The following is a 27,801-nucleotide window of genomic DNA, read 5'->3' on the forward strand; positions in this document are numbered from 1 at the left end:
CCTTCCATCTCTTCAGTGACCTTAAGGCTCTTAATCTGGGATACTATCTCACTGAATAAACCAGTGGAGGAGGAAAAAACCAAACCAAAACACAACACGACACAACCGATTGTCAAAGATTCTGATAAATAAGCCCAAATCAGTGCTGGGGCAGGTTCTTTAGCATGCTAATTCCTGCTTATACCAGCTCTACCTGCAAATAAGGCCCTAAACAAACTGTTTCTACTACAAGGGGAGGGTAATTATACTGACAAAGGCACCTCTGTGTCGGGTTGGGCACAAGGAGCCGGCAGGTCTGGGAGGCGCAGGCTTAACCTAGTCTCCTGCAGTGAATGCACATTGTCTAGTGCAGGGGGAAAAATGCCAGACTGGGGGGACCCAGCAGCATTCAAGACAACAGTGGTGCACCTTGTCTGAGAGGGTTATTTAATGCTCCTGGCACCTGTACTTACAGCCACCCCCTCTTTTTCTCCTTTACAGGTTTAGAATTTATTTGGCATGTATAATTGTTATTTTGATCCTATAGCTACAAACAATAGGCAGCATGTCATTTCTTGATCATTTTGCATTCTTCTTGGGTTTTACTACCGAGTTAACCCTTTGGAGCCGGAGCTGTGACAGCACCTAACAGGTTTTGTAGCAGTCAGACAAATATTACTGGCATTTGCTTTCAAGGGCTGTAATTTTTTCTACTGTAAAATGACATTGCCTTAAAAGCCGCTGTAGGTTTTTATTCACACGCGTTTACTCCAACCACCACGCAAAACTGATCTAGCACATCAAGTTGGGGGAATAAAGCACTGACTTCTGATGCTGTGCCAGCAATTCGGCTTCACTTTGCAGACAAACATTGTAACACCTAGGTGGAAGGGCTTTTTTTTGGAAATAAACTTTCTGAACAGCAGGTTCTCACGTATGAGAACACAGTCACAAACGAGCGTGCTGGATGCAAATTAATATAATTCAAAACTTTTTCTGCTCCGTTTCATATGTTCATCGTCTTGCTGCAAACTCACAACTTGAAGAGGCGAAATACCTCAGCTGTTATCGAAAGCTGCCAGGTGGGAGCTTGGTACACATCCTGTCAACTGAGATTACACTTTCCAGGTCAACACACCAGAAAGCCCGTTTATGAAGTTGTCAAAAAAAAACATTGAAGAACAGACTATTGGAAGCTTTTCTCGCTCTTTCTGGAAATGCAAGTGCTGTTGGCAGTAACAGACCAGGCATGAATCTGAGCTAAATACCTTCTAGGAATTGTAATCACAAACATTACCACAACCGATGTATCATTTCTTCACAGAACCTTTCATTACCATATTATTTCCCATCTTCTTGGGATCATGGAATAACTTCGTTGCACAAAATTGGGGAGCGTCACATTATCCAGAATGATTATTTGCAAAAGGAGTAATAATTTATTGCAAAATTAATGTTAAATATTTTTTATATATGTTCATATGATGTACAAAATAAGTAGGTATACTCACAGTGACAGCATTGAACAGTACATGAACATTTTAAAGATGTCTTTGCAAACCACTATGCTATAAATTCAACTGACTTGGAGCATACTGCTGTGAAAGATAGGCAAAAAACAGATTACCTGATCTTGTACAATCACTTCAATATTCTATTGTGATCAGAAATTACATGAAATCTATTAAAAATAGTGAAAACCTGAAATGTATCCTTTCTCACTTCTGCCAACATAAATGGTGTTTTGCGTTAGGTTAAATGATATTTTCCCTGACTGGGATATTCTGTCTTTATATTTTTAAGAATAGCTGTCATCTACGGAACATCTGCAGCTAAAGAAGAATTTACCACCCATACGCTTCCATGCCCTGGTGCTTTCACAGCAACAATTACTGGCAGAAATAAGACAAATAGAGGCAACAAATTCCTTCTGCAAAAGCGCTGCAATGTGCTTCCCAAAGGAGCAGCTGGGTTTTGAGAAGTACAATGGCCTAAAATTGTATTTACACAAGCAGTTCTGAATTTTAGACAAAGGTAGAAAAAAAAATATTTGCTTTCTAGCTTTAAAGAACTACAGGGGTTCAAGCCAGCAGTGGGCCTAATGAGCTGTATGTATCAAGTCTTCTTTCTGCTGGAATTAATTTTATTTCAAAGCTGCATATCATTACGGAACTGCTAGTATCTTAACACCCAGTGAAGGTGGTGTGAATCTGGAGGAGGCTTCGATTTTAAATTGTATTTATGATGATGGACAATTAAATTACAGGAAAAAAAATCTAGTCGTCTTTAGTTATTTGGTGGGGAAGGAAGAGAAGGAGAGGAGATAGAAATGATCTGACCTGGACCTCTGTGCACCATGATAGCATTTTCCCTCCAAACAAAAATGTTGAGGGTTACAAAGGAACATGAAGATAATACTGGTCTTCAAGGATAACCTCCTGAAAGCACAAGGATGGTCCGTTCTGCTGTGCAGAAAGCTGAGCATGTCAGGCCAGCACGGATGGACAGGGAACTCATGAGCGAGCTCCAATGCTGAAAGGAAAAAGGAAGCAGAGGTTGGGACAAGCTATCCAGGAGAGAGGCAGAAACACTGCTTGGATGTGCAGCAATGGAGTCAGCAAAGCCAAGAGTCAGCTGGAGCTGGATCTAGTGAGATATGCCAAGGGAGAGTAAAAGGGCCTCCTGTAAGCACATCAGCAGCGAAAGGACAACCAAGGAAATTATGAGGCTGTTGCTCAATGGGGCAAGAAGCACAGAGACAAAGAACATGAAAAAGGGAGAGAAATTACTTCTTTGCCTTGCTTTTTACTAGTAAAATCTGCACTCAGGCTACTCAGTTACACGAGCCTGCTAGAAAAGCCTGCAGGAGCACGGCATTACCTCCAGTAGGCAGAGCACTTAAGCCATCTGCACATGCACAGTCCGTGAGGCCAGCTGAGACACCTCCAGTGGTGCTGTGATAGCTGGCTGACGGCACAGGGAGTCTGCTATCACTGCCAAAAGGTCGAGTCAGTCAAGGGGGCTGGATGACTGAAAAAAAAAGACAAACATCACGCCCACCCTGAAGAAGAGCAAGAAGGAAGATCTGGGAAACCACAAGCTGTTTGGACACAGCTCAGTCCCTGGGAGATTTACAAAGCAAATCCTCCTGGAAGCTGTCCCCAAGCACGTGAAGAGCGAGGGAGATGTTGGGAACATCCACTATGGGTGTACCAAACCGTGACTGAACAACCTGGCTGCCAGACCTGGGGATAAGGGGGCAGCAATGGATGTTGTATACCGTGACTGTAGGCAAGGCTTTTGAGATGATCTTCCATAGTATCTTCGTAGCTACACTGGTGGAACATGGGCTGCACTCTCAGCAGATTACCGGATGATACTGAATTTGGAGGAGTAGCTAGTGTGCCGTAGGGCAAGGCTGCTGTGCAGAGGGACCTTCACAGCAGGGAGAGATGGGCTGACGAGAACATCATGAAGTTCAGAACAGCAAATGCAAAGTCCTGCATCTGAACTGAAAAAGCCCCAGGCAGCAGGACAGGCTGGGGCTGAGTAGCCAGAAAGCAAATTTGCAGCAGAAGTCCTGGGGGTGCTGGTGGACAAGTTAAGCATGAGTAAGCAATGCCTCTTTGCAGTAAAGACAGCCACACCCTGGGCTGTATTAGCAAGGGTGCAAGGGAAGTGATGGTCCCCTTCCACTCAGCACTGGTAAGACTGGAGTCCAGTAGCCAGTTCTGGGCTCCCCAGTACAGTAAAGACATTGCCACGCTGCCACCAAGGCGCTCAGGTAGCCCGTGGCACATCAGGAGAGGCTGAGGGAACTCTGCCCAGCTCTGAGAAGAGCAGGGCAGAGGGGAGACACCTTACTGCTTTCTTCACCCACCTAAAAGGAGGGTGCAGGGAAGACCCCTCCTGTTGGAAAGTTTTGTTGTTGTTGTTTAAAAACATGAACGTGGACAAACACCGAGTCACGCTGCCCGGATGAACTCCAGACCAGCTTTCAACACAAAGTGCTCCAACATCGTCTGCAAGTCCAGCCGTGCACAGAGCAGAGATCACAGCAGAGCACTTCCATGAGTTGTTCTGTGTCATCAGCATGGCAGAGCACGATGTTAACACACCAATGAATGGCCCCAAAGAATATTAATCTCCCTAATGTAGGGGGGCATCAAAACTGCGTGACCCAGCTTCCCATTGATCACCAACTGGCTCTGCACTTGGACTAGAAAACTGTGATAATTACGACCATAATCAATACAAGATTCACTCAGCTGGATGCAAAAAAGGTTGACATAACATTTCCTTTGTTAATTTGTTGACACGTAACACAAGATTTATTTGTCTGTGCATTAGTTTTCTCCGTTAACGGACAACAGGAACACTGAAATTACCTGTATCGGGGTGCGTGGAAGTTTTTTATTTTAAAATCTACAAAAAGCGTTTCATGGTTAGAAATTAATGCAAAATAAACTAATTCAAACAACAAGCGGTAGGTCTTGTTAAGACACGCAGGCATTTGCCTTGTGAAGCTAGGACTGACGTACAGTCAGTCCTTCTGGCTGCAGGTAAAATTAATGGCAGTACATTCTTCCCCGCTGACTACTATACCGGACTCACAGATTTTCACCCAAATTTTAGCAGAAAAGTTTCTTAGGAACTAAGCAGAGCACGCCGGATTGATCTGTTGTGGTCAGAACAGCTTGCAAGTTGATTTATCGGGAACTGGGAAAACAGAACCATAATGCAGTCCCTGCAGTGTGGTAAGTAAAACAGCACCAAAGCACAGAGAGAACCAGAAGAGCCAGTGTGCCACGGACTGGGTGACCATTCCTGATTTAAGAGCTTTGTAACTTATCAACACAGAAGTAAACTTGCATTGACAAGCAGTGGAAACGCTTCTGCTCTGCTATGAGCTGATGGACTGACTGGTAATGTTCTCGGTCATCACAGAGATACAAATGCTTGAAAATACCCATGCTTCTATTTTGAAAAAATATCATTATGGTAATATTAGTTTCAACATAACATCACAACTTCTGGAGTCCACCTTTCTATTAAAAATGTGATATCTCCCCATTTATTTAATCTCTCTAGCAAGTCCATTTTCTCCACTGGTAGCAGTACAGAAAATCAGTGATGTTTGCTCTCTGTGGATTTCACCAGACACCTGCTAGTCTGAGGGAATCCCTTTCCATCCCCTCTCACAGCGAGACCTCTAAGGAGGTTCTGCAAGCAACAGGGGATGGTGTCTCTGCACAGCTTCTTGTACCATCCCATCCCATGGCCTCCTCTAGAAAGTGGTTCACCTTTTCCTGTAGTGCCATCAGACCCGAAGCTAGAATGGAAACTTCACCTCGTGTAGTGTAGGACACAGCACTATGGGCACTTGCTAATGGCCATTCGGGGGTTGGAACCAGGTATCTTTGAGGTCCCTTCCGACCTGAGCCGTTCTACTAACCCAGTCATCGGAAGCGAGTTATTTGGCTGGTCACTTTCTCATGTTCAGATACTGAGCAGTGGTGGAAACCACTGCAGAAAACTGCAGTCAGCCCTTCTTAGAGCCGTTTTACAAGAGTTCCTAACAGGTCAAACAGAGAAGAGGGAACATTATGCTCTTGAACCTGATAGAAAGCTGATAGAACAGTTAATTTTTGTTGGGTTTACTTTCTCTTGGCCACAAAAGAAAGAAAGAAAAAAAATCAGAATTATTCAGAAAATATTTCATACCAAACAGAAAAAAAATGAAAAAAAAAATATATTGACTACAAAATGAAATATTACATTTAAATTTTGGATTGCTAAACTTTTTTTTTAAAATAATTTAAAAAAACATTTCAGACAAACAACAGAAAAAAATCCTGAGAAGTCTAGAATTTTGCTTTCACTTGCAAAATTAAGTGAATCAGTTGGTCCTTAATCATCACTAGCACACAACAGTGTTTAAACATCTGGAATATTTGCATGAAGGCCCATCAAGCCTATAACTTCGAGATTCATAAACAAAAATATTTTCTAAATTAAGTATTTGTTTTTGTTCTTCTGCAGTAGCACGTATACACCACTATTTAGTTCTACTAAAATAAATACATTTGGGGCATCAGATATATCTTTACAAGGATACAAAAAACAAAGCTAAACCAAAGTCTTAAGATGCAAATGAAAGTCCTGCTCATGTTAAGAGTGAACAGCATGAAAAGTGCTGATATAGACACAAAATCCTCATTTCTGTTTTATAGTTTTACAGCTAATTTGACTAGTTAAGAGTACAACCATTCCAAATTTCTCAAGATAGTTCAGTTCTCTTCAGTACAGTATTTATTATTGATGTTCAACTGGTCAATGCAGTCACTGAATTAATTCGCAAGAAGCACCAGCCACACAGATAGCACCTTCCAGATCTAGATTAGGCTGAAATTCAGTTTAGACCACTGATGCCTCTGGGCAGTGTTTTCTGGGGCTGGCGACTTACACGCGATGCAATGAGGTATTAATCCCTGCCTGGCCTCACCAACGCTGACAGCTGCAGCACAAGCATTCAGATAAATAATGCCGATGCATCTAACACCGCTGCTTCCAAAAGCACCTCGAGGCACTGTAAAGCTTCTCTGACGCAGAACGACGAGTTCCCCATGCTGTGAGGCCACTCTCCTCTCTCCGTGTGGACAGACCATTGTGAGGAGCTGCACAGCAAGTCCATCCGTACTGAAAGTAAACTAAGCTGTACGGGGGAAGGAGGAACAGACTTCAGTTTTAATTAATTTCCCATTCCAGATTATTATGTGGCTGCACCAATATTCGCAGTGGTATAAGGAAAGGATGGCAGATAGGACTGCTTTTTTTTATTTTTTGGCTCCAGTGCCAAAATATTTGGTGAATGACAGCACAAACGTGCCCAACAGCAGAGCTAGCAGTGACTAAGGGTGCACTCAAACACGAGCTTTGTGATGTGGGCCGTGCTCTGTTGGGTGGATGACTGACTGCCAGGTCAAGTTTTCTGGTTTTGTCAAATCTGTCCGGTGTTTGCGGGCAACGAATTCAAATTGGACTTACAAAAGGGCATGAATACAAGGAGAGGGTCGGGGAGAGAAAAGAGAAAGGGGCAGAGAGAGAGAAACAAAGACAGCAGAAGAGTAAAAACAAAACAAAACCCCTTCTGTGGCTCTTTTTGTGGAGATAAATGGATTTAATGAATGAGCCAATGAAACCACGTAGCTTGCGATTAAACAACACTGCCTGTCTTAATGCAAAGTAGTGATGTAACAGCTCATGTTCACGTGTATTCCTTACAAATATTCCCAAAGTATATACACTAGAAAACACAAATAAGCCATAACATATCAGGTTGTATTATTTAAAAATGGAAAAAACACGGCAAACACTGTTGAACAACTAATAGCACGTATTCAGGAGAAAAAAAAAAAGTAGAAATGCTACCTTGAGTCAACTTGCTTGTCATTCTTTCCCATTTTGTGTTTTATTTTTACTAGTTCATGTAAAAGTCAGTAGCTGCCTCCATTCCTACACAGCCTCAGGGATGCAGACTGTTTACCATATCCATGTTTTCAGTTGTAAATGTTGACCTGATCGACGCGGTAATGTCATTTACTAGGAGTTTACACAATGGCATCAGCTTCAGTAAAACACCTAAAAAATTAGCAAGTCGATTTAAAGGGAAAAACAACTCCCCATTAAATCCTATTCAGACCTGCTACTTCTCTCCAGGCCAAAACATACATACATCTACTCCCCGGGCAGGCTTCCTCTTTGTAATGTTAAAAGAACAATTTAAAAGGATTGTAAGCTTAAAAATGTGGATGAAATTTAAATATTGTGGAGGAGGGGGATGGGGCTCATTTGTTGTTTTTGAAGCATCTTCAGTTTACAGTTGCACTGCTGTAAATAAGAAACAGAGGAGTCCTACCCACTGAACTAGTAACACTGGGACAAAGAGTCAGTGTGAAAGCTTTCTCCTGTAGAATAAGCTGTGAAATCTTAAGAAACACCACATGATGCTCTGCAGTGTACGGCATTCATTACGATTTTTGTTTCAATACCTAGTGTAATGGCTATCTCAAAGTATTCCAGGACCTTCCATACCCCTCTGTATCTTGTCTACTTCATCTAAAAGGGGAAGGCAGTATGTTTGCCCTTTAAATTATACACCCAAGCATACATCCTGTTAGAATCTACAAAAGATGTTTTTAATCCTACTGTAGTCTGTGTGTGTGCATGTGTGTTTATCAGTCTAATATTAAACCTAACTTTATTTTCATGTATTTACGAGTATATTTATATATATGTATGGATGATAATGGAGAGAGCAGAAGCATAGGGCACATTCATTAAAGCAGCTTTTCCCAGGATTATTTGTTACGAAGTTCTTCTAAACTAGTAAGAGGAAGCTTGCTTTAGGAGTTTACTTTTACGCTGGGCTCCCACTGTCTGTATTTCCTCACTCCTCATTGTGCTGTAATTAATTCCCATCACCAGATTAACAATGACATCTGGGAAAGCTGCTGAATCAAACACAGAAAAGCAAAAGCATCGCTCCACAACTGTAAGCTCTATATCATGAAAGCAGATGAAAATAAGTCTATTTTTACACCAGGCAGAACATCAGGAATCATAAATTAATCCTCAGTGAACAATACTTACAGCCAGATCTGCTGAAATGATAAAAGGAATTTTTAGCCAGATTCAAAAGAACCACATACTTAAAAACACAAGACAGTTTCTTCTATGAAAAATAAAGATACAATATCACATAACAAAGAATTCAAAAGAAGTACAATTATGTTCATTCATTAAAGTTTGAGGGAGCACTGAAGTGATTCTCTGGTTTGAAATATTCATGATTGGCTTTTAATTTATGTATAAATAAAAAGGTACCTTGTAGAGACCAAAGAAGCCCAAGTCCCGTAGTACAGTAAGGGCACTGACTCGTGGACCAGTAGTAATTTCTCCAGCTACCTGTAATCGAATCTTGACAATTTCTAGTGGATTGGTAAAAATCACTTGAGAACCTCCAGCCTGAAATTAAAAGTAGAAGGCAGTATGTTAACTCATTAAATTATATGCAACATAATGTCTCGATACATTCAAGGGAAGGTATTTTTAATCCTGCTGCAATCAGTTGAGTTATTAGCAGACGTGAGTTTTAATATTAGCTAACAAAACTGCAGCTCCCAAGGCAAGAAACCTACCCCACAGGAGATGAATGGTCAGAAAACAGCGAGGAAGCAGGTCAGCCACTGCAGGACACTGCAGTACATCAAACAAAAGCTAGCTCAATTCTTGCTGCAAGGATATATTCACAAACACCAATTTATTCAATACTGACAAGCCAAGAACATTGTAAAGTGAGTAATGAAGCAAAAGAAAGAATTAGTAACTAAGGAGAGAAATTGAGATGAACCTGTCAGTACTTAGAAAGTGAAAACATACTATTGAAGAGTAAAAGTCTGGCAGAAGCTTTTCCAATTTTGGCATGAATTCATAAAACAAAGCACACAGGGATTCCAAAGACCAGAACTGCAGATAACTTTTCATTTTTTAAAATCCCAATGAAATACCACTTTCGGTGTCATTAAGTGCCGTTTGATTCAAGAATCCGAGCTCCACATCGTTATTTGTGCACCAAGAAAGAGAGAAGGTCTACAGACTGAAGGATTCCATTAATCACAAACTGTTAAATGTTTTTAAAGTGTCAGCCTCCGTTTGTTGGTAAGGTATCGTTCAACAGATCTTGAAAGTTGGTCGGATTTAAAACACAATGGTGGGATGCATTTTAGACTGTGAACTAGTTCTAGCAAAGTTCATTTCATTCACAATATACAACATAGAACATAACCTTTTTGCTACACCGACAGATCCCCAGCTAAAAATTTGAAACAAGAAAAAAAGGTTACATAACATAATCTAAGCGTATTCAAAACTTCAAGCTCTGTCTGGCCAAAATTCATCAGTGTCCTTCTAATTTCTGTTAATTTCTTAATTATAAGGCCTAGCAGCTATGCTCTTTCTAGGTTCGGAAATCACAGAATATCCAAAGGGCAACCCCCACACTCCCCACAACAAAACTATTTTTTTTTTCTAGAAGGTAACGACTAAAATAAAATAAATTCCATTTAAAAACACTACCATCGAGCCATGTCTAGTATGCGTACGGTATGCGCACATCTTTTTTAAATTATCCAAATGTTAAAAGAATTAATCACAGCTCAGATTAACTATCATTCAAAATAAAAAATAGGCACAGTAATATGGTTTAAATAATGTGCTGAAGAAATGGCAAATCGCACGAACAACTATTCTTGTCTACCACTTAGACTGAGCATACACGGTGTGGTTACAAATTAAAGTCTTTACATAACCCCCAAAATATCCCAAATGTTTCCTATTTTGACCAGAAAAAGCATGCTCTTGTGTAACTCAACTGGTTTTGACTTTCAAATTGGCATAATTTAATTTAACTGCATTTACCAAACCAGAATCCTGGTACATATAAAATTGCTATTCTTATTGCCATCAGAAATTAGAATGATAAATTATTTGGCATATACGCTGACTTCAGTTTTGCACTTAAAACATATTAAGTAAGCACTCAAAACAAAAAAATGAGACAGTTTCTTTTACTTGCCTACTCATCTTGCAAAGTCTCAAAATCAAAAAAAAATCTTGGAAAGGTCTTTCTGGTGAATTTTAAATTCCTACATAATAAACAGTACGGTCTATGTATTACAAATATTAAGTGTTCCCACATGCCATCACACATTTTTTTTATTCCTAAAAGGATAATATCCCAATTGCAAGGTGCTAATATTCATTTGCGAATTTGCTACACCACAGCCATCCTCTAAAATACACTATTTAACAATTCGTATCAACTGATCTACGTTAGCACAAATAAACTGCTTTCTCTCAGTATGATTCTTGCAGTTCATTGTGCACGACTCCACATGAAGTGTTTCTTTAATATTCACTATGGGAAAACCATACCAAAACTCAAAAGATGACAACAAAATTAAGTTTAATTTATGATTATTAATGCACCAAAATGTTGAGTAATTTAAAAATCTATAAAATGTTTCTAAGCGAATGCCATATTTAGAGAAAGGAAACAGAAACATACCTGATTTTAAAGGAGAATAAAGGCAAATAATTTCTGAATTTTAACGAATGGGAAGTGTTTAAAGTGCTGGCACACACCAATGTTTGTGTTTGCATGTCCAACCTGGCTGCGGTGATATTTGGAGCATTCCATGTTTGTGGCTCTGGCTAAATCACACAAGCCTTTCTCTGTTTCAGCTTGCCGTTTGGAAAATGGGGATGCTATTACTTACCCACCTCATACAAGCAGGCTCACTGTATTCAAATTTTTAAAGCACTGAGACCCGTATGCACCAGCCATTACCAAAAACACTAAAAAAACAGATGTGAGGACTACCGGTTTCATTGCCCACAAAGGACAGCTAACGAAAGACACTGGAAATTTCCAATGAACCCTTTCTACAAAACCGTCAGGGTACTAGCCCAGAACACTGCACAACCTTTGTCATCCTCGGAATTTGACCAGAGGTATACTCCAAAAATCAAATGATGAGTAATTGAAAGCGATGAGGCAGACAATACCCGACAGAAGGTCTCGGTAGGAGGGTTTCTGCCACCTGCCTACTTTGCGATGGAGACGAAGGCTGGTTTGCCATCAGCCGGCGCACAGGCAGTCCCAGTGCTAACAGGGACAGTTGCCTGGTGGGGAGCTTTTATCACCCTGTTATTTAACCGTCTATGCTGGTAACTGCAGATCCTTACTCTCAAAAGGGAGCGGAAGCAAACTGGAGATGGCTACTATACTCTCTAATGAAATGATTTCTTGCTTGTCTAGTACTGGTAACTCCTATTGTGTTATTCATCATCATAGTATGCAAGTGTCTCTCTCATAAATATTAATGGCTATTTCCTCCCGGTGCTCCTGTGAGGAAAGTACAATGACTCCAGTTTTACAAGCAGGGGATTTAAGGTAAGGAGGTTAATTGTATGCCCAGTGTGTGTGTCCCCCTAGGTTGACTAGTAACAGTCTCCAGATACCCTGATCTCCAGATCAGTAGCTTGAATCACAATAGCATTGTTTCTCTCTTCCGTCTGAGTTTTTACTTAGTGAATGCAATGAAGGAAATCTCATTCATCTATTTTTTTTTCAGTCTCTTCAAGGTACTGGCATAAACTGTTGTGGAGAAAACAGACAAAACATAAGCAACATGTCTTATCATACTGCTCATTTTATTTGGTGAAAAGTTTAACTTTTTATTTGGTAACTTCTGCAGTTAAAAGTTTATCTCCTCATTTTAAACTTTTAAAGTACACTCCCAAAGGTAAGAACTGGGATACTATTTTCTTGGCCAGAATAAACACAGTTTAAAGCTCAGGTTGCTCAAGCTTAATGATTTCTCCATTAAACGTCACAAAAATCATTCTGGGATAACTTTTATTAAATGTTTGATATAGATAGCTCCCAGTAACACCAGTTTTTCTAGACTGAAGTTACAAACTTGAATACCCCCAACTACGAATTCCTTATCACCTCTTCCATTTTTTTTCCATTTTCTAAAGAAACAAACGATCCAATTGGAAAAGCAAATCCATTGCTTTTCAGTTATTATCATGTGATTAAACAAAAACTACAATTTTGGCTTATTTACGGGAGCGAATACCTAGAGCTAGTGCATAATTATCTGAAGGGGCCCACAAAGGGCCCATATTATTCAGAAAGAATTTAACATTTGACCTGATCACAAGCAGTTATGGTCTTGTTTGATGTAAAGCAAGAAAATGAAAGGGATATACCTCCATCATCCTCAACCTGAAACACACATTACTAGAAATCTGCATGCCTATAAAATGTTCAGTGTGTTTTAAGACACGGACAGCTACTATGCATCCATACATATGTGAAGGTTTATAAGTATTTTTTTTTCACTTTTGCAGTTCTTTAACTCTGTACTTGGTATGATATCACCCAACACCTCTCGATGGCAGTATAGCCTCGTACAGTAACGCTACTATCTATCACATTCCTCCTTCTACTTTCCTACTCCACAGAACAGAAAGGAGAAGTAGGAATAGTTTTGTTGCTTTATTTTTTTTGTCCATGGGGAAATACAGTCCACCCTGTACTGAAAAAATAATAAAAAAAAGTTTAATAATGACCAGATTAACAACACCCCAGTTTTAAGAAGTCAGAATGCTTTCTACTCCTTCACATGTCCAAATCACCTTGTAATAAATTTTATTGGTAAATAAACAGATTTTCACCTGCTTCATTACACTAAGACAAGAAATTTCCATTCTTGTTCATGTAACTGCATTTTGTGTCCCTGTGAGTCTAGATAAGAAATCAATACACCAGATCTAACCCTCCTGAAGCTTTCAAATCTCCATCTGAAAGCTTCAATGTAGGTTCTGAAAATAACACAACTTGCAATTCACGAAGGAAATTCTGTTTTCCATCCCAGAAGAATGTACTAGGTTCTTTTCCTTTCATTGCTATTGATCATTAACTCTTCTAGCACATCAAATTAACCTTATTTACTACTTTGAGCCATAGCCTTTTTCTTGTTTTCAGCTAAGAGCATTTAGGGTCAGACTGGATCTTTCTTCTTTATCCAAATTGTCACATACCATCTTTTAACATTTATGGATGAAGAAAGGATTACTACTGCTATGAGAGTGTTAATATTTCCAACAATATCACCCAAGGATGGCAATTAATGGCAACCATTAAAACACATAAGCAACGTATTATACAATTAACCTCTTGAAAAGAAATTGTCTGAAATGTCTTGCTTACCTATTGGATTTACAAGACGACAGACTGGTGCAAGTTCCAAACTTTCTAGACAACTATTTATCATATCCAGTCATATGGAATATCACGCTCAGTTCCAGGCCTTTCCTCCTTGCCGCCTGCCCGATGCAACTTGTTTTCTCGTGCAGTTGCTAGCATACATTAATCCTAATTAAAGTCAAGGTTCCTAAAGTACTGAGCATTGTACAGGCACAAAATTAAGATTGTTCCATCTTAAAAAAATAAATAAATCTAAATTAAAAAGGCACTCAAGAGATTCAAGAATCACCATCCTCATTGCACAACAAAGGGCAACGGTACTAAAAATAAACAATCCTAAATGATTTATCACAAAATCACTAACTCTAAGGCTTAGAAGGGAGATTTACAGAGTGCCATTGCAGTGCTCCAAACTACCTGTAAAGGTCTTGGTGTTTATGTATCAAAAAGATACCAAACACATCAGATGAATTGTGTTGAGCTGCTGCACAGGTGATTTCACTATGGACTTGCCTGCTACCAGAAAAGCCACTGAGTAACAGACATCTGTCCAAAGTGACTGTTTTTCTTATATATTTCAAAGGTGAAAACCTTAATTATGTGGCACTCTGTGTCAAAGGTAAATCATACTGGGTTCTCAAAAGGTTGGTTCTGCGTTACCTTTTTTCAGATAAAGCCAGGCTACAAAAATCCAGACAAGCCATCTTGTGCTATTTTGTGTGCTCTCATCTGTGGTCCTATCTATACAGAATTCTGATAATGCTCTTTAGCAATGGGAGTTCATATAGTAAATACCTTTTCTTCAGACCACGAGGAGATTTCCTGAGCCCTCAATCATCTGCTTTTCACTACCCCAACCAGGCTAGCACAGAAACAGCTTTCATGCTGCTCAGGCAGAACTGTGTTTTTCCCCAGCTAATCTTTCTTGTCTTCCGAGGACAGACTGCTCTTGGTCTGGCAGAGGTTTTAGTTTGGGCAGCACAAACAGCGAACACTGCTATAATCACGAACTCTTGTTAATGTCCACATGTACATAAAACGTAAAGCAAGCCCCTTCAAACATTCCCGTAAACGTGCTCATAAATAGAATTGTAATTAGCCTGAAAAGAAGAACATTCCTGCTACTGCTTCGTACAGATTTGCAAGACTCAGATACAAGTTGTGACAACTTCCCTACAGTAGTTTATTAATAACCTGGCTAAACAGAAACAAACAAGAGTATGGTTTGTTTATAAGCATTGACCAGCTCCGCCATGGGAAAATAATTTAAAATTGTGGATTTGATATTTTCTCCGTTATAGGTAATTCAGTTCTCAGAAGCCCAGCCAAAAAAAATCAAAGTGGAGCCTTCTTGATTGGCATTATAAAAGCAATTAAGCTACAGACCTGTCAAATATGTTAACATTTGGCTCTGTCTGCTCTACTTGTCTATTTTGACTAGTTGTGGAATCGTTTAATGATTTACAGACCTTTCAAGTCTTAAGGCATGGTAGCTGTATTAAAACTGTGACCCATTATTTCTTGGTCACATCATAAATTACTGTGACATCATAAATATCTTCCTTTTTCTCTTAGAAAGCTAGATTTTAATTCCTGATTTGAGCTTGAGGTTTTGCTTTCTTTTTTTTTTATTACTATTTTTGAACTTGTACTGGTAAACACTACGATATTTTACTGCCTGTAAAAGAAGTAGTAACAGGAGAAAGGGATGGGTAATAAAATATAATTGTCAAAACAATTATGTTTTAAGCTATAATGCATCTTCATATAAACTTTTTCAGTCAATATTTCTAATAAAATCGTAAAAAAGAAAAAGAATGGAAAGAATATGAGGTATGCTTGCTGGAAAAAAAAAAGGGCTTTTTAATAGTTCAGAACTGCTCTATAATAAGAAATATATCAGCCTACATCTATGCACCCTTTCTTGTTTTACAGTTTGTAAAAATTCCACCCCTAATCTGCGTCTCTCTCTTTTTTCTTTTTTTTTTTCCCTTAGGAAGAAAGGAAGTGAAAAAGAAGAGAAGAGAGGAAGGAAAGGGGGAAAATACATCTAATTTGTTATGGGAAAATACACTTAGAAAAAAATTAAAATTGAATGAACTAATCTAAAAGCAAAATTCAAAATAGAGCGATATCATGTTCTGCATAACTTCTTAACGTATTCAGGAAAGTCCAGTTTAAACAGGTATGACCGGGTGAAAGATGCAGCGAACTATTTTTTAAAACATCCAAACCTGCAAGGAAATGTGGGGTGAGGTCAAAGAAAAGCAGGAACCCTACACCAGGAACTTCCCCACCCTTTGGTACAACCTCTGGGAAGGGCTATCATGTTACCGTATGTTGCCTTCCCAAACTTTACTGTAAGGCTTTAAAATAAGATTAGTTGAAAATTTATCCCAGACAATTAAAACAAAGCAGTGTTGAAACACAATGGGTTTGCAAACGTGAAGTTAAATTTAAGTCCGTATCAAGCTGCTCTTTTTTGTATCAGTTTAAAATTACTTAGAACCAGTATGCTGAAAATAACTACAATTAGTGGTTCAGAGAAGAAAACTATACTTTAAAATATCTAATTAATTACAGTATATTCTGTTACATTGTATTAATTAAACTAAATATAGTTTAAATCTGATTTATTTAACAAAATCAATTATCTGCAGTAAATACTCTTATTTTCATCAAGAACAAAGAAAGTATTAGGAGCCTTTTCTTAAACAAGAAATGTGACTGTTGGGCTTTTATACGTGTATGTAGAACTGCTCTTTAAAGCAATGGAAGTTACAGTCCCTGGCTACAGGGAGAATAGACATCTTACAATAAATCGGTTAAGAGTGCAAGAAAAGAAATGTATGCCAGTTGCTTTCAAAGTTAATATGAGTAATTGTAAAGAAGACCATTATTACTTAAGTATCTCAATAAACTATACCAAGACTTTTCTGTGGTAAGAGTTGTTCATAATTTTTTTTTTCAGATATACACGCAGGGATTCCGCCCCTGCCTTCTTAATGCTCAGTTTCATTTTTATCCATAGCTCAGAATTCCTTGCCAAATAGATCAGAATTTTGCCAGATTTTGGTTTCTGAAAAATGAAAACAAGAATAACACCTTTAATATCATTTAGCCTCCAACTTAGAAATGTCTGAATTTTTCTAAGTTAGAGATCGAAGAAGTGTAGGAGTTGTAGTCCATCTCTCTACCTCAAATACAATGCAAAAGAGAAAATGCAGCTCAGATGTGGACTTATCTTTACTGCTCTCTGAAACATAAAATAAATGTTGTAAGTAGCTTAATAAAACTATTTGCACTGGACTGGTTATTTGGCACAATTCATCTGGAATTTCACATCATATTCCCTCATAAAAATTAATTCTGGACAGGATTTTGCACACTTTCTAGATGAACTCCATCTTAACCGTATCTAATTTTTATGTTCCATGGCAGAGTTGAGGTTGTCCAAGCAGGTCCAATATGTTTCAGCTTTATGATGATTACTATAAAGTCTCTAGAAATATGCCTAAAATTGTCTTGACAGCTTAAATAAAAGCAGATCTGTACGGGGTCTGTAATTGTACTGTGCTACATGATTTAAACTAGCTAATAGAGTGAGCACACACTGAGCAGCTGGGAAGGAAAAGACTGCGTGCACTTGGAAAGAGGAGGGAGAGCAGAAGGAAAGGTTACAAAGCAAAATGTTTCTCCCTTTTCTTGCAGAACATTAGGCCTCCAATTTACCTATATAATTGTATTGCTATAAGCAGACAAGTCCATGTATATTATATAGCTGTTTCTTTTCAGCCATGCTATAATACTTCTCCTGTTTTTCTTAATACTTTGTATTTTCTGATCGCTCTCTATTTTGAATCTTTGCATTTCTTCCACTGTTAATTCCAGAAACACAGTGTGTATTTTTCAATTAAATGTGAAACTGTTTCATATATTTAAGGAAATAAGCAAAATGATTGTCTCATCTCAAACCGTAGTGTTAACTAAGTAGCTAACATTTCAAAACCCCCAAAATAACCTTTATGACAATTTAACAGATAGTTTTAGTTGTTTAATATAACCCCACAATCAGAATAATAACCAGTGCTGTATCAAAAAATATCAGAGTATTTTTAAATGAAGCTTTTCAGTAATTAGGTTGAAAAGAGCAACTAAAGCAACTAAAATCAGTCGGAGTAGTTTTGTGGTTTTTTTTTAATATAAATTAAAGACCATTAAAAAAAGACTACAAGATTATCGCCACTGTAAATAAAGAGACTTTAGGTTGCACTTACAGCTTACCCAAACTCATCCTTTCACCTAAGAATCCCTGAAGGAAAGTTACAGCATCAGCAGAAATCAAACCTAACATTTTTTGCACTTTTTCATTCGAGGAGGTTAAGTCAGATTTGTCATTTAGAGGCTTAGCAGATCATAGCCCTACAGTATCATTACCCTACATCTTGGAACCGGAGCTTTTTACTGGTCTAATAATGGTAAGGGCTATATAGGATTCGCATGAGTGATAAGAGTCCTAAATACACAGGAGAGACCAGTGTTCATGGTGGGTGTCAGTCATCGTACAAATCTTTTCCTATATATTGACATAGGTAACAAATCCTGTAGTCGCTAAGAAAAATTCTTACAGAGGAGATGGAGATTTTGAGCCAGTGATTAACATAACAACCCTCCTTAAGATTCTGTATAAAAATATCCAGGCTGTACTTTTAATTGTATTCTTGAGGGTCTCAAAAAAAAAAAAATTAAAGCCTCAACCTATCACTTTCATCTTCACATAATAAAAAGCTATGAAACAGGCTGTTAACTGAACTAAGTGCCACGAGGTCAGGGAGTAAAGGATCTTTCTATTTTCTTCTTTTCTTCTTCTTTTTTTTTTTTCAGGAGAGAAAACAGTTTACAAAACAGAAAAAGACTTGTTCAATGAAACAATCAGCTTTAGTTGCAAGTGCAAAAGTCAGCCATGTGTACTAATTCTCGGTAATTATGATGCAAAGAGCGCTCCTTAGGGACTTAAAAGTCAACCACTGGCAATGGTTGGGCGACCAGCAGAGTGGAGCTACTCAGGTGATACTGACCCCTTCAAAGCCCTTTATGTTACTAAACAGCCAAAACCATCCAAGTATCTGCTTGGTCCTCCTTTTCTTAAGTAACAATGCTATAACGTACTTACAGGACTGGAATTTAAACCTTTAAAACCTAGCATGAATCCCCCCGCAAAACCCTTGCTTAAGCGATGAGTGCACTCCGGGGAAATATAAGCACAGAAAAAGGAAAATTTAACATCTGTGTTTGTAACACAATCACAGCTGAGAACTGGATGTGGAGACTGGAAAGGTGATAGGGCAGGTTTCTTTTTAAAAAAGTCATCCTAGTTGGCTGCCCCTTTTTAGACTCCAACACATCATGCTCTCTTCTGTCTTCTTGCCTCCCACATAAGCGATTACTACATTTTGAAATGAGCTAAAATCCAAGGCTGAAAATTTTCAAAAGCATTCAACAGTGTCCTCACTGTTTCCATCGAAATCACAAGCTTCACGCTAACTTAAACTGGGACAAAAAGTTAGGCCAGTCCAATACTGAAAGCTTGAGGAAAAGGCCTGCCTTTGGCATCTCACATTTTATGTATATATTTACACCACGAGAGAAAAATTCATCTCCTTTCCCCAAAACACTAGGCAGCACTTGTAATGACAGTCTCTGTTGCTAGTCTGAATTCAGTTTAAAATTACAAATAAATAAAATAAAACCACAGAGACCACCTGCAGAAGAGACAAGTCGCAACCTATCTGCCTGGCACCAGACTATGCCCTTAAGCAGGGCACTCCTGTTAAAAGGAAACCCGGGGCATCCTGCCACCGCACGTCTACTGCTAGAACCTTATGCAGCATCCCATGCTTAACGTGTATTTCAAATACCAAATATGACAAGCCAACGCTTACAGAATGTTTCAAATACATCTCAAGCCACCTATCTCTTCAAGCAGATCCCCAGTTTACAATGAACTACTGGCAAAAAGCTTGCTGCAGTACTCATGAATGACAGGTCTCTGTAAAGAGCGCTTTTTCTACCGCATTAAAAAAATTCTCAGCAGTCAGTAAAAACAAAAACTCTAGATCAAATGGCATTTTAAATGAAAATTTTGCTGAGTTTCTATGGCTGCTATGTTCATAAGATGTTTTATTAGTGTAAGGGGCAAATACTTTTTCCTCTGCAAGTACTTTATTGCATTTTTCCTTCATTTACAGCATGCGTTTTATTTAGGGCTTTAGAGACCCACATTCTTCTTCACCCCCCCCCTCCTTCTTTTTCTCCCCTGAATGCTCCTAAAGTTACAGAACAAGGGATCCTACCTGGCAGTCTACAACAGGTCAGTGATCAAACAGAGGGAGCAGTGAGACAGCAGCCAAATCCTGCCCCATCTCCTGAGAATTACAGAAAGCCGGGGCTTCTCAGCCTGCAACGTAATCAAGCCACTGCACCCTGAGGCTTAGATAACCGCAGCATGCTCTCCGCAAGCACACACGGAACAGATGTCTGCACCTACTGAGGTTAAGACACAAGCAGTTGTTTTTAAGTTGCTGCTCAATCTACGTTTTCAACACAGGTAGAAGCTGCTTGAAAATGTGACCTCATCTGTCTCATAACAACAGAAACAAAGATAGATTGAAAATATACCAACATTGCTCTGCCCCAGTGATCAAAGCCAGTTTAAATAAACAGTGTTCTTTATCTGCAAAGTGCACTGGTCTTTGAACAACTATTCATTTTACTCCAAGTATTTGCATTTGCTAGAACAAAATCAATACACCAGATAAAGTAAGCTGTAATGTGAACAGACAGAACTAGACCAAAATGTGAAGTATTATCATTTACCCAGTAATATACCAGTTGTTCATTAAGATACTACTCCGTGCAAGGAAAACAATCTTAAAAACGTAGTGGGTTTTAAACACAGCCTACATTCAGGAATGCATTATGCACTGAGTTAACATTACACAGCCTACGTCTGCTACGAACTCAAAAGAAGCATGAGTAGTTTTTGCCATTTCAAAAAGCCAGTATCACTGCAAAAAGTGAAAATTAGTGGGCACAATAACACATCAAGAAAGAAGTGACGTGGCAGAGTGGGTGCCACAAAGTAGTAACTGATTATTAACTTCTGGAAAGGTTAGCATGAATCCTCTTTAGGCCATAAGCTACAGCCAGCATTCATAAAGACACATTCTTTATTAAGGAAACAAACTCTAAGCTGTGAGAATTATACAGCGCAGTTAAAAGGCACGATGCACAGAAACATTTACCCTTTCATCAAGAGCGGCTGGCCTATCTAGGAAAGAACTGAGATGCTCTAGCAGAGTCTGCTCTTGAACCGGATCTGTGGTTAAACAGAAGCCTTAGTCCACATAGTTAATCTTACACGCTGTACTTTCATGTATCTCATATGAAGGAAATTAAAGATACTTACACAGCCACCAGCAAGAATTTCTGCAGCCAGCGGGACAGAGCCATCTTTACTCATAAACTTATCTCTCACAAAATCATTAACCTTAAAAAACAAACATTTATGAAAGTTGATAAATTAAAAGGTTGGAGAAAACACTCATGAGCTGCAAATTTTGTGCAACTGAAAATGCAAATACAACCATGAAGCTACCAAGCTAACAGATATTAGATAAACCAAATGACATATTGCAAAGTTAGCTATGATTTTCTTTCCAACAAAGATTTTCAGCATTCAGTAATGAATGACTGGAAAAAAAAAAAAAAAAAAAGGAAAGTCAGTAATTAAATAATATAATCACTATCTAAAAATTAATAATAAACTCATTTAAGATTTTAGAAACGTTCACTACATTTGGAAATTTAAGCATAAATCCAAATTAATATCAGAATGTTTAATAAGTTTTAATGCAATAGTAATTCCATTAACAACATTAAGTACCTTTCTGTTTTTAAAATGCATTCTACAAATTTTTATGAATAACCAGTCATTGAGATTGGGATATAATGCAATTTTTACCATCATTTCACTACATGTTCAAATAATCTCCAGTAGTGCAAAAATTAAACATCAAACTACATAAAGAAGCAAAAACTAAAGCCCACAAAACCCAATAAATAGTTACTAAATTTTTGCTCAGGCCTGAACTATTTACAAATAGGATGATAAGATGAAGAAATTGAATAAGCTTGTTATATTTTGGAGCAAATCCAAACAGTAAGTTTTCTTTTTTAATTCTTTTTTAATTCTTAAAATATACGTGTAAGTATGCGACTTGTGTGCCACCTGTAATGTTCGCAAGCAAGATATAAATAGTTGGTTTGTGCATTTGTAATTAAGTTTCTATCAAGCAAAAATGATGGAATGCAGTGTACCATGTAGCTGACACATTAAGAATAAAAATCCTTAACATGCTAATTGTAATTAGACAGACTTTAAAATGTGGAGAAACGTGAAAATAATCCATTTGCAAACTTACGGTAAGTTTTATGGCCTTCTCTGGTGCTACTCCTAATAGCTGTGGTAACAGACCTGCAATGTGGAAAAGGAGAATTCAATGCATCAAGTAACTTGGTATTAACTAAACAAATCAACAAATGTATGTAGAGATCACCACCTAGAAACGGGCAATTTTTACAGCGATTTTGTGTTATTAGATTTAATGAGAGTACTTAAACATTCCATTTTGAGAACAAACTTTGTGCTACCACTTCAAGTCAGATTAACTTCCTACATACACCACAGTTACTTTAGCTTTTTTAAATCTGTGATATTAGCTCGCTTTACACTTAAACACCAATACAGATTTTGCCAACTCTGTTTCAGTACTTGTGTTACACTAACATTTATTTTCTGCATCTTCACACAAAAACGTCTGAAGACCTTCTAATGAATTTTTAAGATACAAGATGTATTTATTTTAAAACTCATGTATGCATTACCTTTTTCTGGCAAAAACAGTGGCATTAGATGGTAGGATCCAAGGGGAAAAGAATCAAAATAATGCAAACATTCAAGCATGTATGACTGCATTCTTGAGCATTTTACCCAGTTAACTCACCAGTTCTTAAATTATGCTACTTTCTTCCCGGGTATGGAATTTCCTGTTTTATTTTGTTAGAAGTGATGCAGTATAAACTGGAAGTGGGAATCTGACTACTGGTTTCACTTGCCTGAAGTGAATAGACTGTATCTCGTTTGGGCGACACAACCTAAAAACATGCAGAGCTTACCAAATAAGCCTGGGGCTAGAATGGTGTTGTAAGCGTTCACAAGGATAATGAAATTAAGGCACCATTCAAATCACACAGGCTAGAATAGGCTGCTGGTGCAGCCCCCTTTGTTTTAGCAGCTCAGGCAGCACCTCTGGGTACTGTCTACAAAGTCTGACATTTGCAGTTCTCCAGGGTTTTCTTTTTGGAGAAAAAAAGACAACAATTAAGGTTCCACCTCTAAGAGCTCACTTGCTGAAAAGCATTTTCCCAAAAAGCTAAAGATCAGAATAACAAAGAAAAATGAACGTGCACTGGACTAGCGTATTCTTCCATTCTGCTGCCATCTATCCACTTTACTGGTTAGTTTTCTTAATAAGAAAAAGATGGCAGAGAATAGCACCATTTGGGTTGTGGTAGCCAAAAAGCCAGCCATACTTATAAACTATCGCCTTTAAAATTTTGCCTTTGTATTAGTATTTTTGTTTTTAAAGTGTCAAAAAGAGTAATTAATTGCACATACAGCTGATACACATACACACCTAACAGTTACCTAAGAAAACTATGTTGAAATATGATCACATGACGGGATACTCGAACAAAAGAGTGCAGTAATACTAAGTTCATGTACAGTTGCTCAGAGAAGAGATTTTGCTAAGTAAAATTTCAAAATTTGAATTTCGGAATTAATTTTAGTTGCATAGTTGACTTGAATTCAGACCTCAATGAAAAAACATTAAAACCGTCACAATTGTATAACTGAGTACTATACTTTCTGTAGCACTACAAATAAAAGCAAGGATATACACTGAATACAATTTTTACAGCTTTAATCTCATAAAGACCAAATTCTCTTTGTATCTGCTACAATATTAATCTAAATTTACATCTATGGGACATATGTGCCTTTGTACAGACATTTTTGCTAATGAACTTGTATCTTCAGTGATTAAAAAGACACTGTCTCCAGCTGCTAAGAGAGGTAGAGGAACTCTTCATTTGCTCTCATACCTATGTAATAAAGCTACTTCCAAGTGGTACCTGTGCATTCTATATGTTATGATTATCAAAACTCAATTCTCTTTATTATTTATCCTTTTGATGGGAGCCCTGAAACACTGTTGAAAGAGTTCTGAGCAGAATAGAGATGCTAAGTTTGAGAAAAAAGATAGCATATCTAGGGACACGCATGAAAATGCTATTTTTCTGTTGGGGTTATCCTGACATGCTGAGCATTTTTCAATATCACTGAGCATTAGCAGATCAGCAATATGTCACAGGCACAGATGTAGGACAGGCTTAGAATTGTCTTAAAAAAATGTATGCTCTTGTAACGTTCCAGAATAACATTTTGCACATAGGGAGCCTGCTAGTATAGAATACAGCAAACACATTATACAACCCATTTTTATATATCCAATGCTCTTTCGTAGCTCTTTACGTGAGAGAGATTACTGAAAGCTGCATTCAGAGTTACTCTCTGAAAGCAGCCTAAATATAGCCGAACAATATACACGCAAGAGCTCATCCAGCCCAGTTGTGGTGATGGTATTGAGCAAGTCTTATTTGGTCAAAGCATTTTTCAGACTTTTAACAGTGAAACTCCAGCTTCACATAGTGTAATGAACAATGTTTTCCCATCATATTAGAAAAACCTACTGAGTGAAGGAGCTGTTGCTCGGTGTAGGTTAAATATTTGAAACCATTTGGACATATGATGTTAAGGTGGGAACGGAATACTGCAACATTTTTCTATTACAGGATTCATATGAGAAATTGGGCAATTAATTTCCATTTGCCATTTAAGCACAGCTCGATCAGATTGCAAACAGGGTATTTATTTCATGAAGATTTTGTGCTGTGACAAAACTTTAGGGTAGGAGTAGGCTTGTACTTCCACTTTACAAAAATGCTACTTCGTTGCATATTCTAGAGGAAAGCTCCTGCCATGGTCTTGTATCATTTGCATGGGAGTCCATCAAGAATAATGAAGTTGGATCATGAATAAATGAATGAATGAATGTTAAAATCTAAGAACAGAAGGCATCTGGGGTCACTGTAGTGCTAGAAGCACCATCTTAAGAAATAAAACTAACAGGTTCCTTAACAGTTAATGATCACAGATAACAGTCTTCCACAGCATTTCCTGTCTTTCTCATCCTCTTGGTGAAATGGCATTATCTGAAATGAAAACCGCTACTGAACATTTTAATGAGCTGCATTTTATCTCTGGTATTTTTATTTCCCATAAAAATTCCATCAGGTATAGATGAAATAATCTCTTAATCTCACTGCTTAAGACTGTGAAGCATTCTGTGACTCATTAGGTGGACACATGATTAAAATAATATTAAGAAATATAGGTGACCTCATCAGTTGGAAGAGATGTTGACAGAACACAGCTTCCAAAATCTTCTTATATTTGCATATACATAAATACCTGTGAGTTTCTAAATACATATTTCAGGTATAAATGTAGCCACAACAGTAAATTATAGGTACTTGAGATGAGTTTTCTTTTAAGCCACGCAGAGAAAGAGACATGAAAATTTTATCTCAGATGCACAGTCTTAACAAAAATTAATCTAACAACCCAGCATTCAAATAATGGATATCAGAAAGTTAACGATTCTAAAGCGGTTGATATCACATTTGTTGTTAAAATCAAAGCATCTTCTCAGTAGAAACGTCGATTATCCTTAAAACCAAATTTGCATTAAACAGAATTTAGTGCTCTCTGTACATCCACAAGATGGTGTAATTTATCCTTATCTGAGATGGTGGTTTAGAACATGGTGGTTTTGCCCTTTTCAAGTTTGGAATAAAATAATGATTTAAAAAAAAAATCAGTTCACTTCACTGGATGTAACTATGTGCCTTGTATTAAAAATATCCTCTGAAATGGCTGGGTTCAGAGTAGGGTTTGTAATTCCTGCTGGCTATCTTGCAGTGTGGTATGACAAACAGACCACTGCTCCAAATGTTTCTACAAGTTTTTTTTGTTGTTCTTTTTTTTTTTTTTAAAGGTTTTGCATCACTATTCAGCTAAGTAGGAGAAAACTACCAATTACTGCTCCCTTCTCCAGTGGAAGAAAAAAAATTTGCTTAACTCTGAATGCACCACAGTATAAGAAAGAATAGCAGTTACTGACGAGAAGCAATAGGTGATGTAGTTCAGTTTGTCTTAGCTAGTGTGGTAATTAAGATTAGAATTAGATGATTCTTGCTATAACTTTACCGCGCTACACTGTGTAAATATACTGATGTATAAAACGTTCCTTGCAAATTTTTCTGTCCTCTCTCAAGCTTAACTGGAAACCTTTGTTCTGCACTTGGTTGTTCAGCTTTCCCCAACATGATCTACTTAGAAATTAGGCAAGACTCTAAATGTATGGAAATGTACAGAGAAAGCTCCACATTCTTAAGAAGCTTTCACCATTTGACTCTTTTTAAAGAGAGAAGTTAAATCAGGCTGCCTTTTAAGTAGAGAATCTGTACAAGTGCAGGTCTCAATTTGCCTCTGAAATGATGGTGTTCTTTGCCATTGCACAATTTTTCCTATATAATCCAGAAATGAGATTATTGTCTTGGGTTTAGAAGACCAGCACCACCAAACTGTCTGGGATTTTACTATTCTGTATGCCTAGGAAGACTGAAAAGTAGCAAAGGGGATGGAGAACGGAAAACCAAGCTATACTAATGAAGGCTTCAATAGTTCCCTGAATTTGGCAATGAAGGATCACTCCGAAACCACAACAAACAAATTGAATTAAGAATCCACATTTTTGACATTTCTGAGTTTTTTTTTCCTCGGTGAAAAATCACCCTACTTCAGAATTTACATAAGACAGGAGTGGATGGTTGTGGAGTTCTGCGTATTTATTCTTTCAGGATCATGGAAAAAGCAAGCATACATTTGCAGGGAATATATTTTGTTCTTTAGCCAATAACTGAGACTTTTTAGGATCCCGATTGCTATAAACCCTTACAAAATGGAAACCATGTCAATACCCTTTATTAAATTACTAGGCCTACTCGAAAAACGGTCTCAGTCACAATCGATAACAGAGTCTTCCCATCTCCAATTGTGCTGAAAGAATTACGAAGTCTGTATTTTGTGGAGGAGCTATTTAGCCAACTTGCAGCAATTCAGATCACATATTACAGAGTGCCCATGTATCACTTACTTTTAGAGTTGTTTCACACTTTGTCTTATGCAACTGTTAGCGTGTTTTGTTTTTTTTTCCGTTTTGTTTGTTTGTTTTCCCCTTTCAGGTGCATACAGCTTCGCCAGACCATAATTTGTTCTACTGAAATCTTCCATTCCTCTTTCCTGACTCAACTGTTTTTAGAAATTCAGTTCAGCCATTACAATATTCTCATTTTCAAAAATTAAAAAAGTTCCTAAGCAAGATCGCTAAAAATAAATAATGCAAATTTCAAATCCACCCCAATAAACATGGCAGATGGGGGGAAGATATCTCAATAATGCAGATACTAGAAATATAATTTGCTTTATTTCTTTGACAGAGAAGAACGACAGACAAATGCACAGAACCCAGTAGTTTATGATTCTTTATAACTACTTCTGACTTACCTGAACTTACATCATTGATACTATAATGGTGACAAGGACAAAATAAAAAATCCATCACTTGACTGCAGGCACTTATCTAAGATGCCCAAAGTGAGGATGATTTAGTTCCTGGACGGAGCAGATGAGCTTTTGGAGCTTTCTCCATTGACTATAAAGGGAGCTTGGAACA

At 37.9% G+C, this 27,801-nt stretch overlaps 1 protein-coding gene across 4 annotated transcripts in view; it reads right to left on the minus strand.

Moving 5' to 3' along the window:
* Window positions 1–27,801, minus strand: part of SLC25A13 (solute carrier family 25 member 13) — a 99,860-nt gene that overhangs the window by 8,958 nt on the left and 63,101 nt on the right. For all 4 annotated transcript variants that reach the window (XM_066991743.1, XM_066991742.1, XM_048075438.2 and 1 more), the window contains 3 exons: window positions 22,303–22,355; window positions 21,288–21,368; window positions 8,866–9,006 (listed from right to left, as the gene is read on the minus strand). In XM_066991743.1, the coding sequence (XP_066847844.1) occupies window positions 8,866–9,006; window positions 21,288–21,368; window positions 22,303–22,355 (275 nt within the window). The remainder of the gene's footprint in view (window positions 1–8,865; window positions 9,007–21,287; window positions 21,369–22,302; window positions 22,356–27,801) is intronic.

Source organism: Anser cygnoides, chromosome 2, assembly GCF_040182565.1.
Source record: "Anser cygnoides isolate HZ-2024a breed goose chromosome 2, Taihu_goose_T2T_genome, whole genome shotgun sequence".
Classification (NCBI taxonomy): domain Eukaryota; kingdom Metazoa; phylum Chordata; class Aves; order Anseriformes; family Anatidae; genus Anser; species Anser cygnoides.